At 46.9% G+C, this 21,595-nt stretch overlaps 1 protein-coding gene across 1 annotated transcript in view; it reads right to left on the bottom strand.

Moving 5' to 3' along the window:
- Nucleotides 1-21,595, bottom strand: part of LOC144147686 (soluble guanylate cyclase 88E-like) — a 134,411-nt gene that overhangs the window by 77,044 nt on the left and 35,772 nt on the right. Inside the window, exons 3-5 of the mRNA XM_077679578.1 lie at nt 17,056-17,363; nt 16,382-16,699; nt 8,050-8,186 (exon numbers count right to left, since the gene is read on the bottom strand). Coding sequence (XP_077535704.1) covers nt 8,050-8,186; nt 16,382-16,699; nt 17,056-17,363 — 763 coding nt within the window. The remainder of the gene's footprint in view (nt 1-8,049; nt 8,187-16,381; nt 16,700-17,055; nt 17,364-21,595) is intronic.

Here is a 21,595-nt window from a genome sequence, read left to right as displayed (position 1 = left end):
AATACGCTTCTACTCCACTGTCACCAAGTGGAACGCCGAAACTTCGTCCTTCTGCGAATATGTTATTTGGGTACCTACAGGGAACTAGCGTGCCCGCTAGCTGTTTTATCTCGCTAGCACTAAGACCCAGACTACCGCATTTCGCCGATGCTTTCTTGTGCCTCTGGTCCTCTTCTCAGCCCGCTTAACCAATACGTGGTACTGTAAAATAAAGAGATATGTAATTTTAGGGCATATTCTACGTAAATAAAGCGTACGCTTTATCGGTCCCTCCAGCACAGATATGTTAATTTTGCTATTTCGGAGCAGCTATACCACTACTTGTTTAGTTGTAATCCCGATGCTATCTGTGCCTCTATCACTCGTTGGTTGCTAATAAAGGTTTAAAATTACACAGCCAATATTGGTGCTTCGCTAGTGCGCGCTAGCTTCTCGATGAATTTAACTGCAGCTGTCTGGCATTTTGGTTAATACAACTAAACCTATTTTTTTTACTGGAAAGCATCTTTTCGATTGTTCATTTTAAGCCGTAACTTCTGGTTTTAATGTACATGGTCTGTAACCTACTGGGACCTTAGGCGGTTTCGGGGTGACAACTTAACTGTGGTTGTCCCTATTGATTCGCCCATGTAGAGGCAGCAGACGGGAATTTCCCAATATTTACAACTTCACTTCGAGATAAGTAATTTCCAAACGCGAATGTAATTAAGTCAGCGTAACGGTAGAGCCGTCTTAACGGCTAATTGTCGTATATTTTGTTGACGAATACTTACGATAACACAAGAATTAGAGCTGTTTTCTGGAATAATATTCCCTCCGTAAATGGCCACGCTTCACTGTGCAACACTCAATGCGGGGAAGCCATCTTACAAAGAACAAATCTACACTACTGTTCAACCTGAATATAACGAAGTCGACAAAGATTCGCAGTTTTTCGTTACATGCAGGTTTTCGTTACATGCAGGTTTCCAGTTAAGGCACGCCTGAATGAAGCAGAAACAAAACCAAAATGCAAGACATAACTGACGGTGAACTCAACTCTTGACAGATTTATTTCAGTGAAAACCGGTGTGATTTCCGCCTACTGCTTTCCCATGGCCTTAGTTCCTTCACGCCTCTCTAAATAATTAAGGTCGCTTACCCCCATATTCGCAAACATAACTTGGGTATCACTTTTGTCTTTTGACACTTTTCGTTGCGTCAACGCGTTTTAAGGACAAAATTTGCGCTGAAAGAGCGCCTTTTTCGCGAACTTGACGCTTTTTTCCGCACTCAAAATCGGTGAGAACGTGCTAGCTGAGATACTGCTTCAGTGACGGCGGAGACGACATTTAAAATTGCGAGGTTGTCTTTAAAAGACAAATCTTTTCGTTTTTAGGCAGAATAATTCTCATCACCCACGAACTCATACCACAGATAGCAGTGGAGGCACGCGACTTCACGCCGACAAGCAGGCGCAGCACCTAACCGACACCGCAATCACACGTGGAAACGCGCGGTAGTCTGCGGTGGGGCGAAATTTGCTAAATTAGTGCATTTCTTCCGCCATTTTTTTTTTCTAAAAAAGTACAAGAAACAATGACTCATTCGCCTAGCTAATTTGTTACTTCAAGGTTAACCGTCGCAAGGCCTTCGTTAGATAGAGGTCGCAAACATATTGGCTTCAAGGAGATGGCAATGGGAAATCGAAAAACTTCGTTAAATCCAGGAATTCGATACATAGAGGTTTCTTGACATCCAGGTTTAACTGCAATAGCATTAAAGTATTGATTTATGATTTTGGGGTTTCACGCGCAGAAGCTATACAGGCGATGTGGCACGCCGTAGCGGAGAGCACCGGATTAATTTTCTACCCATAAATTAGCTTCACCTCTAGGCATAAATGCATTGCTGGGAAGACATTCTTCCAGGGAAAATATATCCCGTCTTATATCAAAACACGAAGTGTGTTGAAAGTTTTTATTTTTTGAGTTTTTCCATACGCTAAAGGTGTGGCGCACAGTTTCACTATCCCGGGGGTTTGAGTGGACGCCGCAAGGTGGAGCTACGCTGGCATGCTATTCTGTCAGTGAGGGAGCCATCCAGCTTCCGGAGGCCCTTGGCTTTAAGATTAGCGGAAAAGTGAATTGGACAGCAGTAGAGGTTAGTAAAAGAAGGTTAGAATGTTGGTGGGAAAAGAGCAGAGAACAATCTTGGAAGACATGCGAACAAAGAAGTCAGAATAGCACAAAAATTTCGTGAAAGTATTTTCTTTTTATTCTTATATTATTTTTTATTTATTTTGTTTGTTTGTAGTTTTTGGCGAGGTGATTATACAGTGGCGTTGCCACTAAGGCCGCTGTGCAGCGCCACCCCGTTACAAAGGGGAAGCCGCTAAGCATCATCATCATCATTCTTGTCTACACCCTTCTGTTATAGTGCCTAGAATATGGCACTATACTTCTGTAGTCGAAGATGGTCTGCTGGATCGTAGGCATAGGCATCTTCGCTGTAAAAATGAGCACTACGGGAGCGGGGGGGGTTGGGGGGGGGTGGTGGTCTTGGCAGCAGTTGGCACACAGGGCACCGAATGACGTAAGGCCGGCCCTGTCGTCCCAGCCATGGTCTAAAAATTACACGTGCCAAAAAATCAGTGACGAGGTGTGTGTGTTTTGGGGGGGGGGGGGAGGGGAGTGATTAGCGCCTATGGGTGAACGACCCCCCCCCCCCCCCCCCCTGGATCTGCCACTGGTTTTGTCTGACTTTGCGTTGAGGACTTCAGCTCATCATTTGTGAAGTCTTCCAGCGCCGCTCGATTTGCAGTCCCAAATCACTGTGAGCGCCTCACGAGTGCGCGTACGCGCGAGTAAGCAAAAAAAAGGTCGCTACGCGGAGGAAAGGATACGGTATTCCGGGAAAACTAAAAAGGAAAAATGTGTGAAACTTCTCGCATTCTAAAATATTTTATTTTATAGAGCGATTACCGCGCACTTAGTGCATGGCTCCAATGTGTTGGCGGTATGAATTAGTTAGGCAAAATAGCATATCAAAAGGAAGAGTGTCAGCGCTTTAAGAAATCCAGAGGAAGCTCTAAAAACTAAGCCCGAAGAACAGCGTTCCCTACTGTTGACAACTGCGCGCTTTTTCTGAGTACGTACCAGCGGCGCCGCCTTTTTGGGAAAGGGGCGCTGTACACACTCCCGTATCAATATGATGCAAGGTGTTTCTACTTCTAACCAAAGTAAATTTAGCGGTCAACACCTTTGGAGAGTTTCACAACAATAGCAATAGCGCTTTTTAAAAAAAAAATATGCGGCTGAACCTAAGAGTGTTGTCGTTTTCCCCCCAGTCTACTTAACTTGGGCGCAGATTAGTTATCATGGTGCCAACATGGAGGTTAAAAATTCCATTTTTTTTCTGTTCCATTTTCACTTATTCTATGTGTAAAGGGATCAGTTGCATTTTATACAAAACATGCATAATTTATCCACATCTGAGGGAAGTCGCTGTCACTATGGTACGTCGGGAAGAGCCGGGCGGATAGGGCTCCTTTCTCGCGCTGTACGCGCTCAGGAACAAAATGATGCCGCGTTTTTTATGATAACGTACGTACATGTAAAGGCCTACATCTCAGGAGAATTTGAGAAAAATCTAAGGTGCGTTTCTTTTTTTATTGCCGGTTGCGAACTGACACTCACCAAAAAGGTAGAAGCAATAGATAAAAAAAAAACAAATGACGTTTCGGGGCTCCTTACGGGTCCCTTGTTCACATATGAAACGAAAAGCGGCGCGGCCGTATTTATACATGCGCGGAATGTTGCAAAGCGCATGCCTATCCCACGTGTCCAATTAAGAGCGTGCGGGGTTGATTGGATGTGGAATGATTCTCGGAGTAGGCGCGTTGATAATATTTTCTCGGTGGCAATGATTCTGGCCGAGTCCCAAGCGATGACATTACCGCTTACGCTCTGGTGTTCTGCCAAAGCATTTAGCTGGGTGCGGCCGTTAGCACCGTTGTTTCTGTGCTCCTTTAGTCGCCTCTTGATGTTTCCGGTTTCACCGATATAGGTTGCGTAGCAAGTCTGGCAAGAGATTTTATAGACCCCCCGGAGTATATTTCACGTACTAGCGTATCTTTGGAGTCTGCAAGTTGCTGCCCGAGCTTACTTGTATAGGCACGCGGCAAACATGGACGTCGTGGTCACTGAAGATTACACCGATAGCGTAAGGAATAGCAGCGCGCTTCCGTTCCTTTGCCCGCTGCTATTCCTTACGCTATTGGTGTAAGCGAAACGCTCTTAATCGGACATGTGGGCCCATGCCTACAACATATGCATGCGCTTTGCAACGTACCACGCATGTATATATACGGCCGAGCCGAAATTTTCGTTTCATATGTGAACAAGGGACCTGTACGGGCCCCGAAAGGTCATTTGTTTCTTTTTACCTATTGCTTTTACCTTTTTGGCAAAAGGTACAAGCAATAGGTAAAATAAAAGGTAAAAGGTAAAAGCAGACCATATTCACCGGCGGCCGATAAGCACATACCAACTAAGGGCATCGGCCAAAATTTATACGAACTGCGCACCATCTGCAACAATCTTAAGCAATCAAATGGTCAGTTATACGATAAATCAAGTTTAATTCACAGGTAAATTCAATTAATAATACCTTCATGCGGCTGATTTCGTGTCCCCATTTTTTTCTCCGCGAGAACTATAATCTACTAAGCTGAACCACTGACGCCATGAAACCGAATCAGCGCTTGACTTTTTTTTTTTTTGAAACTCTAGACGTTTGGACAGCAATAAAAGCTTTCTTTGTCTTAATTGAAGCATGTGTAGAATTTAATGACATAATATAACGTAGCTTGATCGCCCTGCCTTTTAAATGGCAACGCCAATAGCACTGGTTCAAAACGAAGATTGCTAAAAAGTGGACAGAAAATCTTCAACGCCACCAAAATAAAATATTGCCGCAACAGTTCCTTAGAAATCTAATTGTGGGAAAGTCTGCGGAACATGCTTTATGCATCAGTTCAATTAATGTAGCCTGCGTCTTTATAGAGCGAGAAACAACACCCCGTACCGCTCGAGGGCAAGGCAGCAACCTTGCGAAAGCTCTCAAGTTTTCTTCTTAAGCGCCAGGTATTCTGGTGTACTAACATTTCCGCTGAATTTTCTGATAACACGAGCCGATTCATTAGCACTCCATGTGAAATGATTGCGCGTTTTAACCGATTTTCCTAAAGTCCCCCTCGCCCATGCATTCGTACCGGCGGTACCTGCGTTTTGACTGCAGTTTTGCTCCGTTCCCTCCTGACCCACGGAGTGCTCTGACCCAGACCACAAGCCCGCGCCAAGAGAGAGAACGAAGCAGGAGCCCAGATAGGAAAAGAGTGAGGCTATTTTCTAGATTGAGGAGTTTGTCGCCTTCCAGAGGTGGAGCGCCATCTGTCTCAAGCACGGGTAAATAAATGTGCCGCTGTGGGTGTTCGTGTCTTTTCATTGTGGCCGCAAGATGTCGACCTCCGCGGACGCGTTTCCCGGCGCGATTCTGCGGTTTCATCAAGATTGTACTTGTACGCAGTAGAGATGTAAGCGGTTGAAAAAAAAAGTAAGAAGTATATTAGCAAAAAAGACAGGTTCTTTTTCGTTTTTTTTTTTCAACCAGGGTAACGTTGAAAAAAAAACAGAGCTGCTCCGGGGAAATTTGTTGTTATACAACCAATCTGCAGTGAGGGAAACGCTTTCTGAAATCAACGATTTGACGTGAAATCGTGCGCAGACTTTGAGAGCGGAATCTGTCGCGTGACTTTGGTGATGCCGCATGAAACAATTATATTCTTTTCAGTGTAAACGGAAAAATTCATCGGGTACTTCAGTTTTAAATGAAAGCCAGCGATCGTCCAAGACTTCTTCACTGCTTCATCGTGCTTGCGGTGCCGTCACGTTCACGTGTAAGCCCTCATTCACACAGCCGTTTTTCACCCCGTCACGTCACCGTCACGTCAACGTCTTCCGTCATGGGCGACATGTTTTTAGGGCGTCGCCGAAAACGGTGCGACGGTGACGGGAGGCCAAGCTCTACGTTTCCGTCCCGTCAAGGCGGCGGGACCATGCCCCGCGCTAAACCAGCTAATCAGAAAACAAATTTTTACAGCTAAATTTCGGGAAAAATGAGCACAAGCCATTTTCTTTACTTTTCAGATTAAGCACGCTCAATTTTAGGCTAAACTCATCACTAGGCAGACGACAGGGTCGTCTGCCTAGTGATCTGTACTCTGACGGAGAGCTCCAGTACGAACGCTACTCCGTTTACGTCTCCGTCGCGGTTTCTTGACGTGACGGTGCCGTGACGGAGAAGGTGACGGCTGTGTGAATGAGGGCTAACGCGGCACTTGTTCCTACAGGGAACTAGAATAGTATTCTAGTTCACTGTACTTGTTCCATCCCGGCACGGTACAGGGTTAGTGCTGTAGTTACCTCACTTAGCTGCGGCTCTGGCGACCCGTGTTCAAATCCTATTCGAACTCAAGTATGCTTCCATGTGTATTTCATTTACTTATTTTCTTTTCACAGCAGCTGTAATTTGGTTTCATTCGTGTAGTCTCCGGTAACTACGGTCACTTTTCGCGTTTGGACTCTAGACGCAACAATGCTGCTTTCGTTTAAAGATGGTACTTTCTTGGGCTACTTAATAGCGAAAATTTCGGTCTGTCTGTCTGTATTATGTCTGTTCGTATGTCAGTGACTCCCCAGCCACTGCGGCATTGCTGTGAATGAATGTGCAGACATAGCGGCTCATTATGTCCATGGAAGTGCCCAATCGGCCAGCATCCCGTCATCGCGCCATGACGCTGCAAGGTCGCTGCGCTCCATCGCCCGTAAAATCACGCTTGCTCTTTGGAATATGCCGGAGTTTTCAAACTCCCGCTTGTACAGACCGCAACACCATAATACTCGAGCGGCCAGCCGCGGGCTGCACGCGCGTGCTGCACGGACGACGCCTGTCGGCGAGATTCAGCGTCTGAAGGTCCAACGAGACGAAAGCATAGAGTTAATACTTCTGACTTAATGCCGAAAGGTCCAAGAGTGGATCTTTCGTCTCGGTGGATTTTCATCTCGTTAGACATTCAGGCTCGATTGGACCTTATGTCTCGGTGGATATTCAGGCTCGATTGGACCTATGTCTCGGTGGATCTTTCGTCTCTCTGATCACATGACCGATTGGACCTTCCGTCTCGGTGGGTCTTTCGTCTCGTTGGACATTCAGGCCACAAGCGGCGAGGCGCCCTTGCGCCGGCCGTTCTGCATCGTGTCGTGATCTCTCCGAGGCCGCTTTCTTACACACCGGGGCACTCCTCAAAACTTTGCAGGACGCGCGAATACGGTTGCGGCGCGCAGAATTGTAACAAGCTAAACTCTGCAGTATGCTGAAGATGGTCAGGTACAACCGTTCCTTTTTTTGTTTTGTGTGTTCGTTGCGACTTCTCCAGGGTCAATACGCTCATGAAGTGTTGTCAAATCGCAATTTAAAGTCAATTTGTCATTGCTTTCGCGGTACCATTATTCTTGGTATTTTACCAGCTTCGCTATCATCATTTCAGCTGGGATCAATGTTAACCATTTTTTATCTTTTTCCTCTCTATTCTTCCTCGCAGCACCTTGTTGGAATATCTGTACTCCCCTGAGAGAAAGCAATTTTTTGTAGCTTTCTCTTGCGGATAATCAAGGCACTTACAACTTGGCTGATTAAACCAACCAACGTCGCGTACCTAATTCCTTCTTACCACCATCTATTACCCTCATCCTTTACACTTTCCATCCCTGTCACTTCCACGCCTTAACAACCTTTCTCATCTGTCAGCCAACCAGCCGTGAGTCCTCCTTCTACCCACCAGCTAACCCCCACTCCAAGTCTCACTTTTTAGCGTCACTAAAATTTAAGGTTTCCATTTCGTGACTGCAAAACCTTGGACAGCTAGCCTAAGAACGTTTCCTGTTAAAACTGAAGCAGTGTGTTCTAGCCAGCGTAGCCAGCTAGGCGCTCTGTTGGGCCGGCACTCACAGGGGAACTCCGAGGAACAAGATGACGTCCGATTCTTGCAGGTGCCTCATCTCGCCCTTGAGCAGCAGCTGCCGGGTGGGCGACTGCTCTGGGAAGATGCACTCCAACTCAACCACCATTTTCTGGATGTCCAGCAACTTGAGGCAGAGGGAGAATAGAAACAATGATGTTATGACATCATTCACCAGAAATTCAATGGTATTACACATGTACTGGGCTAGATTTCAGTAGATCATGTATACTGTAATGCAAGGTACCACGCGGCCTTTAGAAATATGTGTAGACACAATTTTAAAAGCAAAAAAGAGAAGAATAATAGCATCTAACTCGTAGGTTTCTTCAGTGTAACTTATATACAGGTCAGCCCGTCTAATGTATATACGTCGTGCGTCAGCGTTTTGCGTTGTCAATCCTTTTTGTTTGTCATTTGTTAAGTTTTAGGCTCAGCCGTACATAAGTTACCATGAATCGACTAGATCAGATTCCGACTGTTCTACATTGCTGTTCCGATGGAGGCGAAAAGCAAAAACGCCCGTGTGTGCGAGATTTTGGCGCACGTTAAAGACCCCAGGTGGTCAACATTAATCCGGGGCCCTCGACTAAGAGTGAGGCGCGCCGCATACGGTGCACCTCATCGCCTGCGTTGCGTCGGCGCGTTAAACCCCACAAACAATCTACTTTGCTGTTCGGTGAAATGTCTTATTCGTCAAGGGTGAGCATAACTTCAGCGTACTAGAAACAGTTTCCGGACAACAGGCGCTTTGTTCAGCAAACGTATGACAGCTAGCACCGAGCATATGCTTGAATGTAACATGAGCGTATTTTTCATATTTTTATGGGGATCTTTAACGTAGATTAACACTATTCGAGACCGTTTCATCAAATCACTGCGCATCTAAAACCATCACATTCCCACAATCAATGTCTACTGGATGCTGCTGAAGTATACTTCTGACACCTAGTATTTGCATACATATCCCAAGGTCTAAAGAAGGAGGCACTAAGGAGGCACATTGTCTAAGCCTTCCTTCAGTTTGTTTGTTTGCCCTCCCCTCATTAATTGATTTATTAATTGTTAAGTGGCTGTCACAGATTGCCCTTCTATGAAATGGCGCCCTGACTTCGCTCTTGCGGAAAGCTCTGCGTGGATTTATTTTCCTGGGAGGGTTCCACTCATCATTTGCTGCAGCGATTGGTCCTCCATTATCGCGATTGCGTCTGATTTCTTTAGAATGGCAGTACCAACGAAGAAGCGGGCAGTGGAGCATTGCGCGGTTGTCCCAGCATCTGACGACGAAGAAGCTGTGAGTGGACGTGCAGTGCTGGCAGCTCTCAAGGCCACTTTCGTATTGAAAATACGGCGCTCCCATCTTCCATGGTACCGAAATGTCCTTATGCTTGCCTCAATCCAAAGTAAATCGCCATAATCTTATCTGGCACTGCCCCCAATTTTTTTTACACACTTGATTTTTTTACCGCCCCCTCATTGTCCCTCTGTGCCTACCGCTTCGTATACTTCTAGACACGAACGCACTCCCTCTTCTTAATTAATTAATAAATTGTTAACTGAAGCTAAAGTGGAGCGGATTTAGCTACCACTTGCGCGATTTATTATTTCAGATTTTAGTCGCTTCTTTTCAGTCTCCGAAATTATAAAAAGTGCGGGCTTGAATCGCTCGAAACTAGGCGGAAAATTTTAAGTTTAAGCTTTTTTTGTAAGCTGTACAATAACGAATCTAGTTTAAATAAGGAATTCTATATTCTTCTACCTCTCCGTCGATCAGCAAGGTTAAATCATTCAAAAAACGTTAGACCATACGCTCGTAAAAAACCGCATTCAAGTGCTTTTTTTTTTTTTTTTTGATGAATGGCCGACAAATGGAATTTTCTGCCTTCCGACTGCGTGCATGCTATATCTGATAATTTTACTTTTGTGTTGGGTATTAGATGTACCCCTCTCCTGCTAGGATGGTGAAGAGCCGTCCCTAGTATTTATTAAACAAATAAAGAAATACTAATAATGGTGGTCTAGCCCGAGCTGTACAGTGTAAGTCGTCCACTGCGCCCCACCTGGCCGTCAGCATCGCCCTCTTCGACTCCTTGGAGCACCTCTTGCGTGCCGCAACCACACCATCGTCCGCGTTATATACACCCAGGCGAGCACCACCTGCCACGTCCTGTACCACCATGCTCTCCCCCCGTCATGGCCTAGAGCTATAAATAGCAACACAAATGTTTCAGCCACAACATGGCAGTAACATGGTAGTTTGTTGAGGCATGAAGGACTTTCGCGGTTCCTTTGATTTAAGGAGGTCGTAGAAGATATGCCACACTCTTGATGTGTGCAGTTGTCCGTAAAATTAGACGCTTAATAAAAGCCAGTTTTGAGTACAAAGCATTCCTGGGCCATTTTTTGTATTCTGCTACAAGCTTTCTACTCTGAGTACTGTTTCCTGTTTTTCTGATCAATTGTCTTCGGGTCTGCAATTCGTTCGGACAGTTTTCATCGCGGTTTATGCGTTTCATGCACGGAACCAATCCGTAAATTACAGTTGACGATACCCAGATGCGCCATGCTTGCTCCGTCCGTAAGGCGCGATTGCAGGCCGTAAGAGTCAGGTCACCTGACTTTTCCTGGGCTATTTTGATTATATAGTAATCGCTTTCAATACCTCCTCTATGTTGCTCCCCTCAACTTTTAACGGCACTTCTGTCCGCAAAGTTTAGGAGTGTCATTTCATGGTGTGGTCAGTTCATTGAGGGACGAAAAAAATCGTGCCAGTGTATTTTTTACTATGTATCAAGTTGTATTGTAGCCCTTTCTTTGGTGGGATGGGTTGATTTACCCAAGAAGCGGTATAGTGCCTCATCCTTTCTACCTTGGGATGTGTATGCAAATACTAGGTGTCACAAGTATACTTCAGCAACATCCAGTAGGCATTGATTGTGTGAATGTGATGGCTGTAGACGTGCAGTGCTTTGATGAAACGGTCTTGAGTGGTGTTAATCCAGGCCGAATCTTTTTTGAGTGGTTGGTAAATTGTATGGATACACGTGACAGTCACGCGGTTGGGAAGACATTGTCTAAGCCTTTCTTCGGTTTGTTGGTATGCTGGCTTGCGCGCACTATACACTTCGTGAGTTTCTTCGCAGGACCGGAATTTCATGCTGTTGTCGACGACCTTTATGTGTTGCAACAGTCGGCTTCTGCAATTTCACCGCCATATTATATGTGCGCCTCTGCACTGTGAGGGTTTTTGCTGATGTTTAGGTGTTGCTTGTTAGGGATCTGCTTGCATTTCCGACCTTGGTCGTGAAGGCTTCTGTAAATGGTGAATTGCTTCTTCTACAGCAGTGGGCCAAACGGTTAGGTTTTAGGGGAAAACATGGGGCTAGGAGTAGCGTGACTGTGCTGTGTAGTGTGGGCGGGTTTAAGCTACGATACTTTCGGCTGCTGTTTGTAGTCTTGGCAGGCGAATGTATTGGTGAAAAGGGGTGGGCAAGGAATTTAGTAGTACGAGGATACAAAATATGGAAGGGCTACTAGACCACTCGCATTGTGTTAGCGGCACTGGCGTGATCTCTATGGAACTGATGTACTGTGAGTGGCTCAATATGCATATGCTGAAGTAGTGCCCGCATGTGATCTTTAGTGACGTTGTTCGGTTTTGCTATCTGGTCATAGTCTTAGTAGTGGGTGAGATTTGTTACTTTACGGGCTGATGCTCCGTTGTGCTGTTTTGGTGTGACGTGCAGGGAAAATATTGGCGTTCTTTAAGAAGTGGCCTTTGTAGTCCGAAAGAGCTTCTACTCAAACTTCCCAGATTTCACACGTTTAAAATATGACCTTAAGAACGGCGTCACCGGTGCTATGTGCCAAGTGAGCTGCGCCCTCATCCCACTGGCGGTGCAGGGGGACCCTGGTGTGATGCGACGCTGAAGGGGGTTCAAGCGCAAGCGCAGAGCTACCGTCGACCGAAAGGCCGCCGGAGAGCGGCACACCGGTTATATGCGCAGCGCGCCCGAAGGAGAGGAGACCGCGGAGAGAGAGAGTACTGCACATGCGCAGCACCGCGCGCAGCGCCGCCCACCGGCGGAGTGAGAGCGCGCTGGGCCGCACACGCTCTCACCTGGGCCCGCGCCGGCGCCAGTGCGTCTGCCGCGGCTATGACGCAACACAACCCAACACAATCCACTTTAATCCAATCCAAGTCAATCTAAGCCAAGCCAAGCTAAGCCAATCCAATCCAATGCCCCTCGCGAGAGAGTGTTCGCTATCGGAGAGGAGAGCGGGAGAGTGGCTGCGGACAACAACGGACGCACGCAGGAAGGACAGGGCCGCCGACAAGAGATGCTCTGAGCGTCGCATCTAAAAATCGCCACAAAAGCAAAGCAGAAACGGACGGCGGATAGTTCTGCTGAGAAGAGCAATTCACGCAGCGCCGCTTTGTGCTGGCGATAACTAAAACTTTCACCTGCAGTGCTTCCAGACCCAAACGAAAGAGCGAAAGCGTTTATCGAAATTGTCGCAGAGTCCCTTTAATAAGCAATTATTCATGTCGCTTTCGCACGATATTCTGTGGTCGGCGTACCCAAGCCGTCATCAATTTTTTCCCAGACACCATGCTCTCGAAGGTACCAAAAATACCGGGCTCCTTAGTCGACTTAAAGTTATAAAGTTTTGTTTTGTTTTGTTATTTCGCAACAAGAAAGTACAGACAGTGCAATAGAAGGAAACGTAAAAATGATTTCTCGTTCATTTAAGGGCGCGTGCAGTGTACAGTCGGCCGGCAATAAAGAGCGAACAGCGGACCACGACCATTTTCTTTTTAGCAACGCATCTTATAGTTACTGGCAAAAGACACGTCATACCGTCGACGCGTGCACGCTCAGACTATGCCGAAGTGCGGCGCATTGGGGTGTGACTAGAAAAAAATATTCTGGTCTGCTGTTCGTTTTACATTGCCGGCTGATAGTACCATTTACAAACACTCAGGCCATATTCGAAGACAATGATGGCGATAACCCCTGTAGCGTGGTAACTCTCAACTGCGAGCGAATAATGGATAATTCAGGCGCTGACGCTACTGTTAGCGTGAGTAGGCGCTGATTCAGACCCGGAATAGAAGCATACACTAAACTTTTTACACCCATATCGCCTGAAAAAGGCGTAGTAGAGGTGTAATAAGGGTGTTTGGAGGTCTTTCCCACCCTTTGTCTTGGGTTCCAACTTGTAGCTTTACACCCTTTTTGTGCGACAATAAGGGTGCTGACAGACTGCAACACCCTCGGTTTTCTGTAGGGTGTTGAAAGGCTGTAAAAGGAGTGTTTGTTATTTGACTAGATGTTAACGACCTTAGTAGTTATCGCCTGATATGCGTGCTTAGTTTTATAAATACAATTTTTGATAGTTAATTTTGTTACAACTGCGGGTTTACATATAATTTACTAACATTATAACACATTTTCAGCATGCTTTTAGGCAAAATAGGTCCACGTTGACTGCTGTGATGGAAACGACGCAAAGAATATGCACACATTTTCATTCTAATAAAATATTAATCGGAATCTTCTTACGCCTGCAGAAAGTCTTCGATACGGTAGTGCCTTCAATATTGTTACGAAAATTGAATAAGTACGGACCCGCCGCGGTGGCTCAGTGGCTAAGGCGTTATGCTGCTGAGCACGAGGACGCGGGTTTGTTTCCCGGCAATGGCGGTCGCTTTTCTGATGGAGGCGAAGAGCAAAAACGCTTGTGTGTACGAGATCTCAGCGCACGTTCAAGATCCCCAGGTGGTCAAAATTAACCCGGAGCCCTCCACTACGGCGCGCCTCATCGCCTGCGTTTCGTCGGCGCGTTAAACCCTACAATCAATCAATCCATAAGTACGGCTTTCGTGGACCGACGTTCAACCTTTCCATGAGTCACTTAGGTAACAGAAAAGTTTGTTTGTTTGGATAATATTTGTTTTTCAAACGTGACCGTAGAAACCGGAGTACCGCAGGGATCAGTTATGACCAGTGTTGCTTTCCCTCTATATTAATGACTTCCTCAACATGCTAGCTCGTTTCAAGGCAGTATCCTATGCCGATAATACCGCCAATATTTTTCAGAAAAAATCCTGTTCGAGGTTCAACCCATTAATAATCAGGAATTACCACGAATGTCCTCTTGGTTTAGATTCAATGAACTGAATACCAATAGTGCCAAAGGTAAATGTATTCTTTTCACTTCACGGAGCAAAAGCGTAAGCGAAGCCACTTTGAAACTTTTCATCGATGACTTCCAGTTGGAAAAAAATTTATGCAATTAAATACTTGGATGTTACACTATATTATCATTGAGACTGCAAGACCCACATAAATAGTGTGTGCTCAAAACTAGCTTTTCCCTGTATTATGCATTACTAAGAGGTAGAATGTACTTTGATCTCTCAACGTTGAAACTCATTTATTTTTCCCTATTCCGCTGCCACCTGACATATTGCTGCGAGCCTTGGGCATTCACATTCAAAACGTATCTTGATCCTCTGTTTAAATTACAGAAAAGAGCCTTATGGACCATCACTTTTTCCCATTTCCACACTGTCAGTGAGTTATTGTTCGTGGCCTTCAGGTCTTGCCTCTTAAGCTGGTTTCTGAAATGAAAATTGCAATTATAGTGAATAGCGGTTTGGATAAAAGTTACGAGCTGTCTCTCAATTTACTTGTATTCCAACTAGAAGTACTAGGAATGCCAACAAAGTAAATTTTAACCTGCCGATAGCTCGTAATACCTATGCGAGCGAACGATTATTCCCAAACTTTGGTGCCAAAATATGGAAACGTGTACCTACCCCTTGAAATAAAAATCGGAAACAATTTAATTTCTTTCTATAAAAAGGTTGTACCGCTCAAAGCTAGGGTCCAAAAACACTATAATCCTAGGAAGAGTGCACCGTAAACAATTATTGGGTTCCTCCAGTTAAAAATATCTTGGAATTGTTCTCTCGCAATTGCCTTTCAATATTTTGGTTCACAATCTGTTCAGCGGCCATATTCTACCGGAATGGTTCGAAGTGCGTGTCGCTCAGTACCTGGTTTTTTGCATACTTGGGTCTGTACATGTGTGTGTGTATCCATGCATGTACGTAGGCGTTGAATAGATTTCTTTGAAAAAAGACGGGTGTAAAACTACCCTTTATTTGCACTCAATTTACAGCATAACACTCGAATGTGTAAAGGTGTGTTGATATTGTTTCCCTAAAATATATTTCTATCGGGGTTAATCTTCTTGACTCGCCGCTTATGAGTGCATTTGCACCCTGCATTAGCACTATGTATGTTTCTGCTGGTTTGTTAACTAAGTTCTTGATTTCCCTGCTGTCTCACTTTTTTGGGGCCTCAACTAGCTTCGGCTATTGGCCCAACATCTCGTTGCATATTTGTAAAAACAAAATTCTCTAATAAACGTGAATAAAATTAAAATTAAACGACTTCTGGGCAAAATCAAAAAGCCTAGGGGAGGGCGTTGCAGCCTCTATAAGTGCAAAATGGGATGCAAAATGTGTTTCAAACTTTCAAAGCTCGCGGAAAACACCCTGAAATCTTTTAGCTACCCGTGTTGCGTCCCTTACTTGAAATAAAGAGAAATAAAATTTGACTTACTGACTCCAATTTTTGGGCACATCAAAAGGAAAGATTGTAATGTATTTCTGAGTAGCGTATGGACGAGTTCCACTCAGGGAGGGTTACGTACCAAAGCTATACAATGGCTACGAGGCGCGGCGTACTGGCGTACTGCGAGTTAACGTAGGCCACCTGGAGATCTTTGGCGTCCGCTGAGATCTCGACACACGGGCTTTCCTTTTTCTGACTCTATATCGGCACATCAGCTGATCCAGGATCGAACCCGTGTCTTCGTACAAGCAGCACAACGCCTTAGCGAGTGAGCCACCTCGGTGGGTCGCATTATTCGCTTTTATGTACTGCCTTGACATTGAATTTACTTCCTACGAGCTTCGCCCAGAAATTGATCTTAATAGGAAGCTCTCCTACATAAATTTATATGGGTTGCTAATACTCCATCTGTGCCGTCTTCATTGAAACGGTAATAAAGCGTTCAAATTCACGCGCTGGCAACGAGAAGGCCGCAGTGACAAGGACGCCATTTTTGGACCGATTGCTGCAGCCTGCAAACAATCGTGTTGCAGCCTGCAGCCTGCAGACGCCTGGTCTCACGGAATCCATTTGACATTTTCGCCTGTAAGCTGCTCAAGCGATTATGGCGCGGGTCCCGTCCCCAGCATTTCACTGCAACCGGACACGCGAAGGAACAGTACAGCAGACTTACGTTCTCCCACGTGAGGGCCAGTGCGGGCCTGTGCAAGCGCATCAGTTCCCGCACTGGTCGCCCAGGGCAGGCCGCCTGACCCTGGCCGAACATGGTGCGCAGACGGTGCCCCAGCCACAGCAGCCGCAGGTCCCGGTCCACGAGCATGCCGAAGGGGAAGAGGCGCAGCAGCGAAGTCCACGACAGGTCGGGCAGAGAAGTGCGCTCCTGCGCCCGCAGGCGACGCTGCTCGCTCAGCGTGAACGCGCCGTTGTCGAAGTTCAGCCGCAGCAGCGCCTGGGCACCGTCCGGGGTGCTGCGCTGGCTGAGCACGCGAACCTGCAACCAGCCAGCTGCTTTGCACTGCACAGCCAACCATCACGGGGCGAGGAAAGTGCTCTCGTGCGTAGTCAGCAAGCAAGGAATCATGTTCTTTCTTGGGAGGCGAGGGCGCACCCAGCACATCACATTAAAATTACAACGAGACCGATGCGCCATTCTGTCGCTCCGCAAACCAAACCTTCCTGCTTTCTTTGGGACATAAAGAACCAGAATGAAGTAAAATACGGACTCAAATTAAAATTAAAGTGACTTAACCGAAATTAAAGTGGCTCCAGCACTACAGCTCTCCTATAGTCCTTTATGGTCGGCGAATCCTTAAGAGAGCTCTGCGTCTGATGCACAGCTTGGCGTACCTGTAGACGCATGCCGTAGAAGGTGTCGGCCACCTGCACCAGCTGGCCGACCAGATAAAAGTGAAGCCCGCGGCGGCACGACCGGTACATGAGGAGCGCGCCATCGCGGTGCTCCCGCAGCAGCTGCAGTGAGGGGCTGCGCATGCGCGGGTAGCTGAAGCGGATCTGGTGGTGCAGGTTGTCGATGCCAGCCAGGAAGTCACGCAAGTGGCGTCCCGATGCCCGAATCAGCTGGTCGTAGCCGTAGTGGCTGAAGAAGCGCACGAAGCACCGTCCAAAGAAGAACAGGAATGAATCACGGGTCCAACCTGCAGGCATCAGCAAAGCATTCGCCACTCCCGCCACAGCCACGCTATCTCACCATTCACGAAGTGCACGTCGCCAAAGAGCTATGGATGTACTAGCTGGGAGTGTTAACAGCGGACCTGTTGTAGGTCGGGCCTTTTCGTCCACCTGCTGTAGGTCGTGCGTCACGCAGGGGTGGGAGCAGGTTCCCAGACCCGCCGGCGGCCTCTAACTCTGGGTCTGGGAACCACCTCGCCTGCGGTTCCCAGAGAAACTCGCAGGGGCGTGTTCCTCTCGCTTTTACTAGGGGAGGGAGCTTCCCACGCGGCGCTGGCGTTTAGCTGCCGATTTCTTAGCGCGAACTGTAGAATTTGCGCGGCGACGGCGCTGCCGTTCTCGGGCAAGCGCCCGTTGAGGTTCCAGCCGACAGAACAGAACCACAGCTCTGCTGTTTCATCAGATTTCACTCTGGGTGGAACTGGGATAATTTTTTTACTTGCAGGTATATGTGAACATATTTCGGGACACTTGACGCTCCCGATAACCGAAAATAGCAGCTTCAGTGTACGAAAGATTTTTGTTCAGCATGAATTGTCCCCACTTAACGGGCAAATTATTTCATTCATTAGTAATGATAACAGAAAAAGAAAATTGCAAAAAATAACAACTGACATTTACCCCAATACAGCAGTACTGCTAGAAATTAAAGCGACACACCTCCTTCTGGGAAAGCTTCACAGTGCAGGAAAAATTTCTCCTGATACATGATTTGAACCTGATACCACTGCCTATACATACGAAGGGCCGTCGCTACATTAGGTGAGCTAGCGAGGAGGCTACGTATCCGTTCGCGGTGGAGAATCGGAGCACAGTACCCTCAGGGAGAGTCTAGACGTCCCGCATACCCGGAAATTTTCGACGCCTTACGCCCGTTCTACATGGTGCCAATTTACCCGCGAATTCTCAGCTGCGGCGCTCGTGCGGAAAAACGACCTGTTTTCGTAGCTTCGGCACCAACGAAAATAGATCGTTTTGCCGCACGAGCGGCGCCGCAGCTGCTAAATCGCTGGTAAATTCGCACTATGTAGCACGGGTGTAACGCGTCCAGGGGTCTGAACGGTATGATGAGACAAAAGAAGCGAAATTTAAAATGCAGTACGGCGTCTCTTTAATTTTACCTCACGTGCTCGTCCAGCAGAGTTTGAAGTTTGTTTCCAGGCAGACGCCTCCTTCAACATCAGCCGCAAGCAAGCAAGCAGGCATACAAAAACAAAAGCTCACCCACGAACAGCTTGCGCTTCAGAAACTCGTGGGAACAGTTGACTTCGTCGCACACGCTCGAATATCTACAGCGCCGAGGCCTCACCTGTGCACCCCAAAAATCTGCATTACTTGTTCTCCGCGCACGCGCACGCGGCTGTCCTCCACAACCAACCCCTGACTCGTCTGTCACCATATCCTCCGTTCCCGTCCCGCAAGTGACCCCTCTTAGAATTATCAGCGTTCCCTTGCAAGCCGATGGTTCTGGAGCCGCTCTTCTTCCTCAACTCCATTGACCGCCACGCAGCTTACGCACCTCATCCGAAAAGTCTGCACCTAGCACCACGGCCTTCAAAAGACACCTGCCAACTTGTTCATGCGGTCCTGATAAGTCGCATCGTACATGGGGCACCGTACGTCCAAATGAAACCAAAGGAACCCTCCAAACTCGGAGCACTAATTTGCAAAACATACAAAATTGCTCTTGGACTCCCTGTATTCACTCCTGCCACGCACAAACTCCGACTCGGATTCCACAATACACTGTCTGAACTCCTAGAAGCACAGCAGGTCGGCCAGCTCGCTCGCCTATTCCTCACCACCACGGGCCGCTCCGTTTTGACACACCTGGGTCTCTCCGTTCCTACTTCATTGGACGTACCACAACGCATGTCCCCCCAAATCCGCACACACATCAAAGTCTCGCCAATTACGCGCCATATACACCCTACTTACAACGTGGGTCGAAGACAAGCACGTATTCGTCTCCTAGAGAAACGATACTCCAACGACCCCGACACCCGTGACCCGATACACGAATGTCGCAACCTACTCGCACCGAAGAGCCCATGCGATGGTTGCCCTCAATTCTCAAGGCTACATCCTGACATCCGCCACCATCGCTGATACCAACACCACTACCGCCGAAGAGACAGCCATAGCCCTCGCCGCCACCACAGCTCCTACCGGCTATGTAACCACCCTTACCGACTCACAGAAAGCTTGCCGGAACTTTCTAACCGGATCCATTTCACCTCCCGCGCTCAAGCTTCTCCAGACAATCAAGACGCTACCACACATTCAAATTGTATGGACCCCAGGTCATGCCTCTCGCTCCCAGGGAATGAGGCGGCGCACGCCGCTACCCGCGATATCCTACACTCTTAGTCAATTCCTGGTTATACGACCCGCATGCAGGCGGGTCGCCGCGTCATTTTAAAGCCGCTTATAAAGCGGCGGTTCAGGCGGCCTCACGCGCAAGCGGCCCGCCAAACACGCGGCCCACCGAACACGCGGCCCCGCGTTTAAGCGGCCGTATTGAGGGCCGCTTAACCAGCGGGCCACCTAAACACCGGGCCGTGTGTTCAACAGGCAACTGGCCGTAATTTTTCTACGCGGCCCGTTATGCTAACCTATTCCCGCTTACGAAGCGGCCCCAAAATCAAACGGCCCCTCAAATAAGCGGCCTTGTTGCTTTTCACATAAAAAAAGAAATAAACAAGGCACTCGGCCAGAATTGAGTTTATCCGTTTTTTTTTTTCGCTCACATTGCCAGGCCAACGTCAGAATCCCGTGACGAACGCTCTAACACATGTTACATCATACGCGACACACAAAGTGCACATAGGCACACACACGCAACCCTATGGAGAATCGAACCTGTGTCTACTACATCACATGAAGAGGCGGGTATCATAACCACTGCGCCACAACCCACGGGTTGCTGGGGAGAGCAAACATGGGCGTATAAGTATTCTGCATGCTGTTGCGCGTCAAGCAGGAGTCTTAAATAACACATTCGGCGGCGAGTGACTTTCTTTAGACCACTGTTTTTTAATCACTCTACCAAAGAGGCATAATACTACGGTTTGGGGGCTTTAAGTACATTTGTACGAGCGGAAACCTTTTGTCATGCTGTGTGCCCGATTCAACAGTATGATGCGCCATGCGGTGATTTATTCCGTCGATGCAAACGGAATTGATAACAGTTCTTCGGCCTTCTTACCAAAAGTATACTTGGACATTGCCGGAAAGTGCGCCCTATGACAATGCATGCAAATAACTAGCACGTAAGGCACACTGTCGTGCGCTGAACATAAGAGATGTCTGGTAACGAGGGGCAAGTATACCAAGCATGAAATGGTGCACTGAATTTTTTCTGCTCGTCTTAGCTCTTCTGATGGTGTGGTTACATGCCTTCACCTTTATTTTTGTAATAGGGGGCGCTAGTAATTTACGTCTCTGGTAATGTAATGAACCAATAATAAATTACTCACTCTATATAACATTGTGTCCTGACGCCTGCAGAATTGCTGCGTCGCCTGAAGAATTGGTAATCGCGAGCACACAAAGAATATCTTAGCGTTTTCTCGCGCAGACCGGATGGGCGCTAGGCCGTGTAACTTGTAACGGCCTGCATTTCCAAAAAAATGCAGTTTTCGCGGGAGTTCTACCTTTAATCGTTATAATATCGGAAATAAAGATCATTGGTCGAAACAAATTTTGAGAAACCAAAAATTAAGAAAAGTATTAAAAAATGACGGAAACTGGCAAACAGAATAACGGCCTGCATTTCCACAATAATGCAGATTTCACGGAAATTCCACTTGAAATCGTTATCATAGCGTAGATCGAGATAATTGGCCGAACATAATTTTGCAAAACTAAAAACCAAAAAAAAAATAAAAAATACGGAAAATGGTGAGCCGTGTAACACCCTTCATTTACAAAAAAATGCAGATTTGGCGCAAATATTACCTGTGATCATTATAATAGGGTAAATGGAGATAACTGCACAAACAGAAATTTGGCTCTAAAAGACTCACACTCAAGAGAAGCGGCATAAGAATGCTGGGCATTAGTAGACAATTCTCTTAATTTCTGCAATTTTTTTAAGTGGCCTCATTCCATTCGCGCTTCTGTTATTAAGGAGTTATATTATTTTACGCGGAAGCGCAAGGTCGCGGTTCAGCATTTTCAACATTTTCAAGGCCGT

The sequence above is a fragment of the Haemaphysalis longicornis genome, unplaced genomic scaffold, assembly GCF_048455015.1.
Source record: "Haemaphysalis longicornis isolate Haplotype H1 unplaced genomic scaffold, Haemaphysalis longicornis Haplotype H1 scaffold_1, whole genome shotgun sequence".
NCBI lineage: Eukaryota > Metazoa > Arthropoda > Arachnida > Ixodida > Ixodidae > Haemaphysalis > Haemaphysalis longicornis.
The sequence above is the reverse complement of the archived record's forward strand: the minus strand, read 5'-3'. Positions and strand labels throughout refer to the sequence as shown.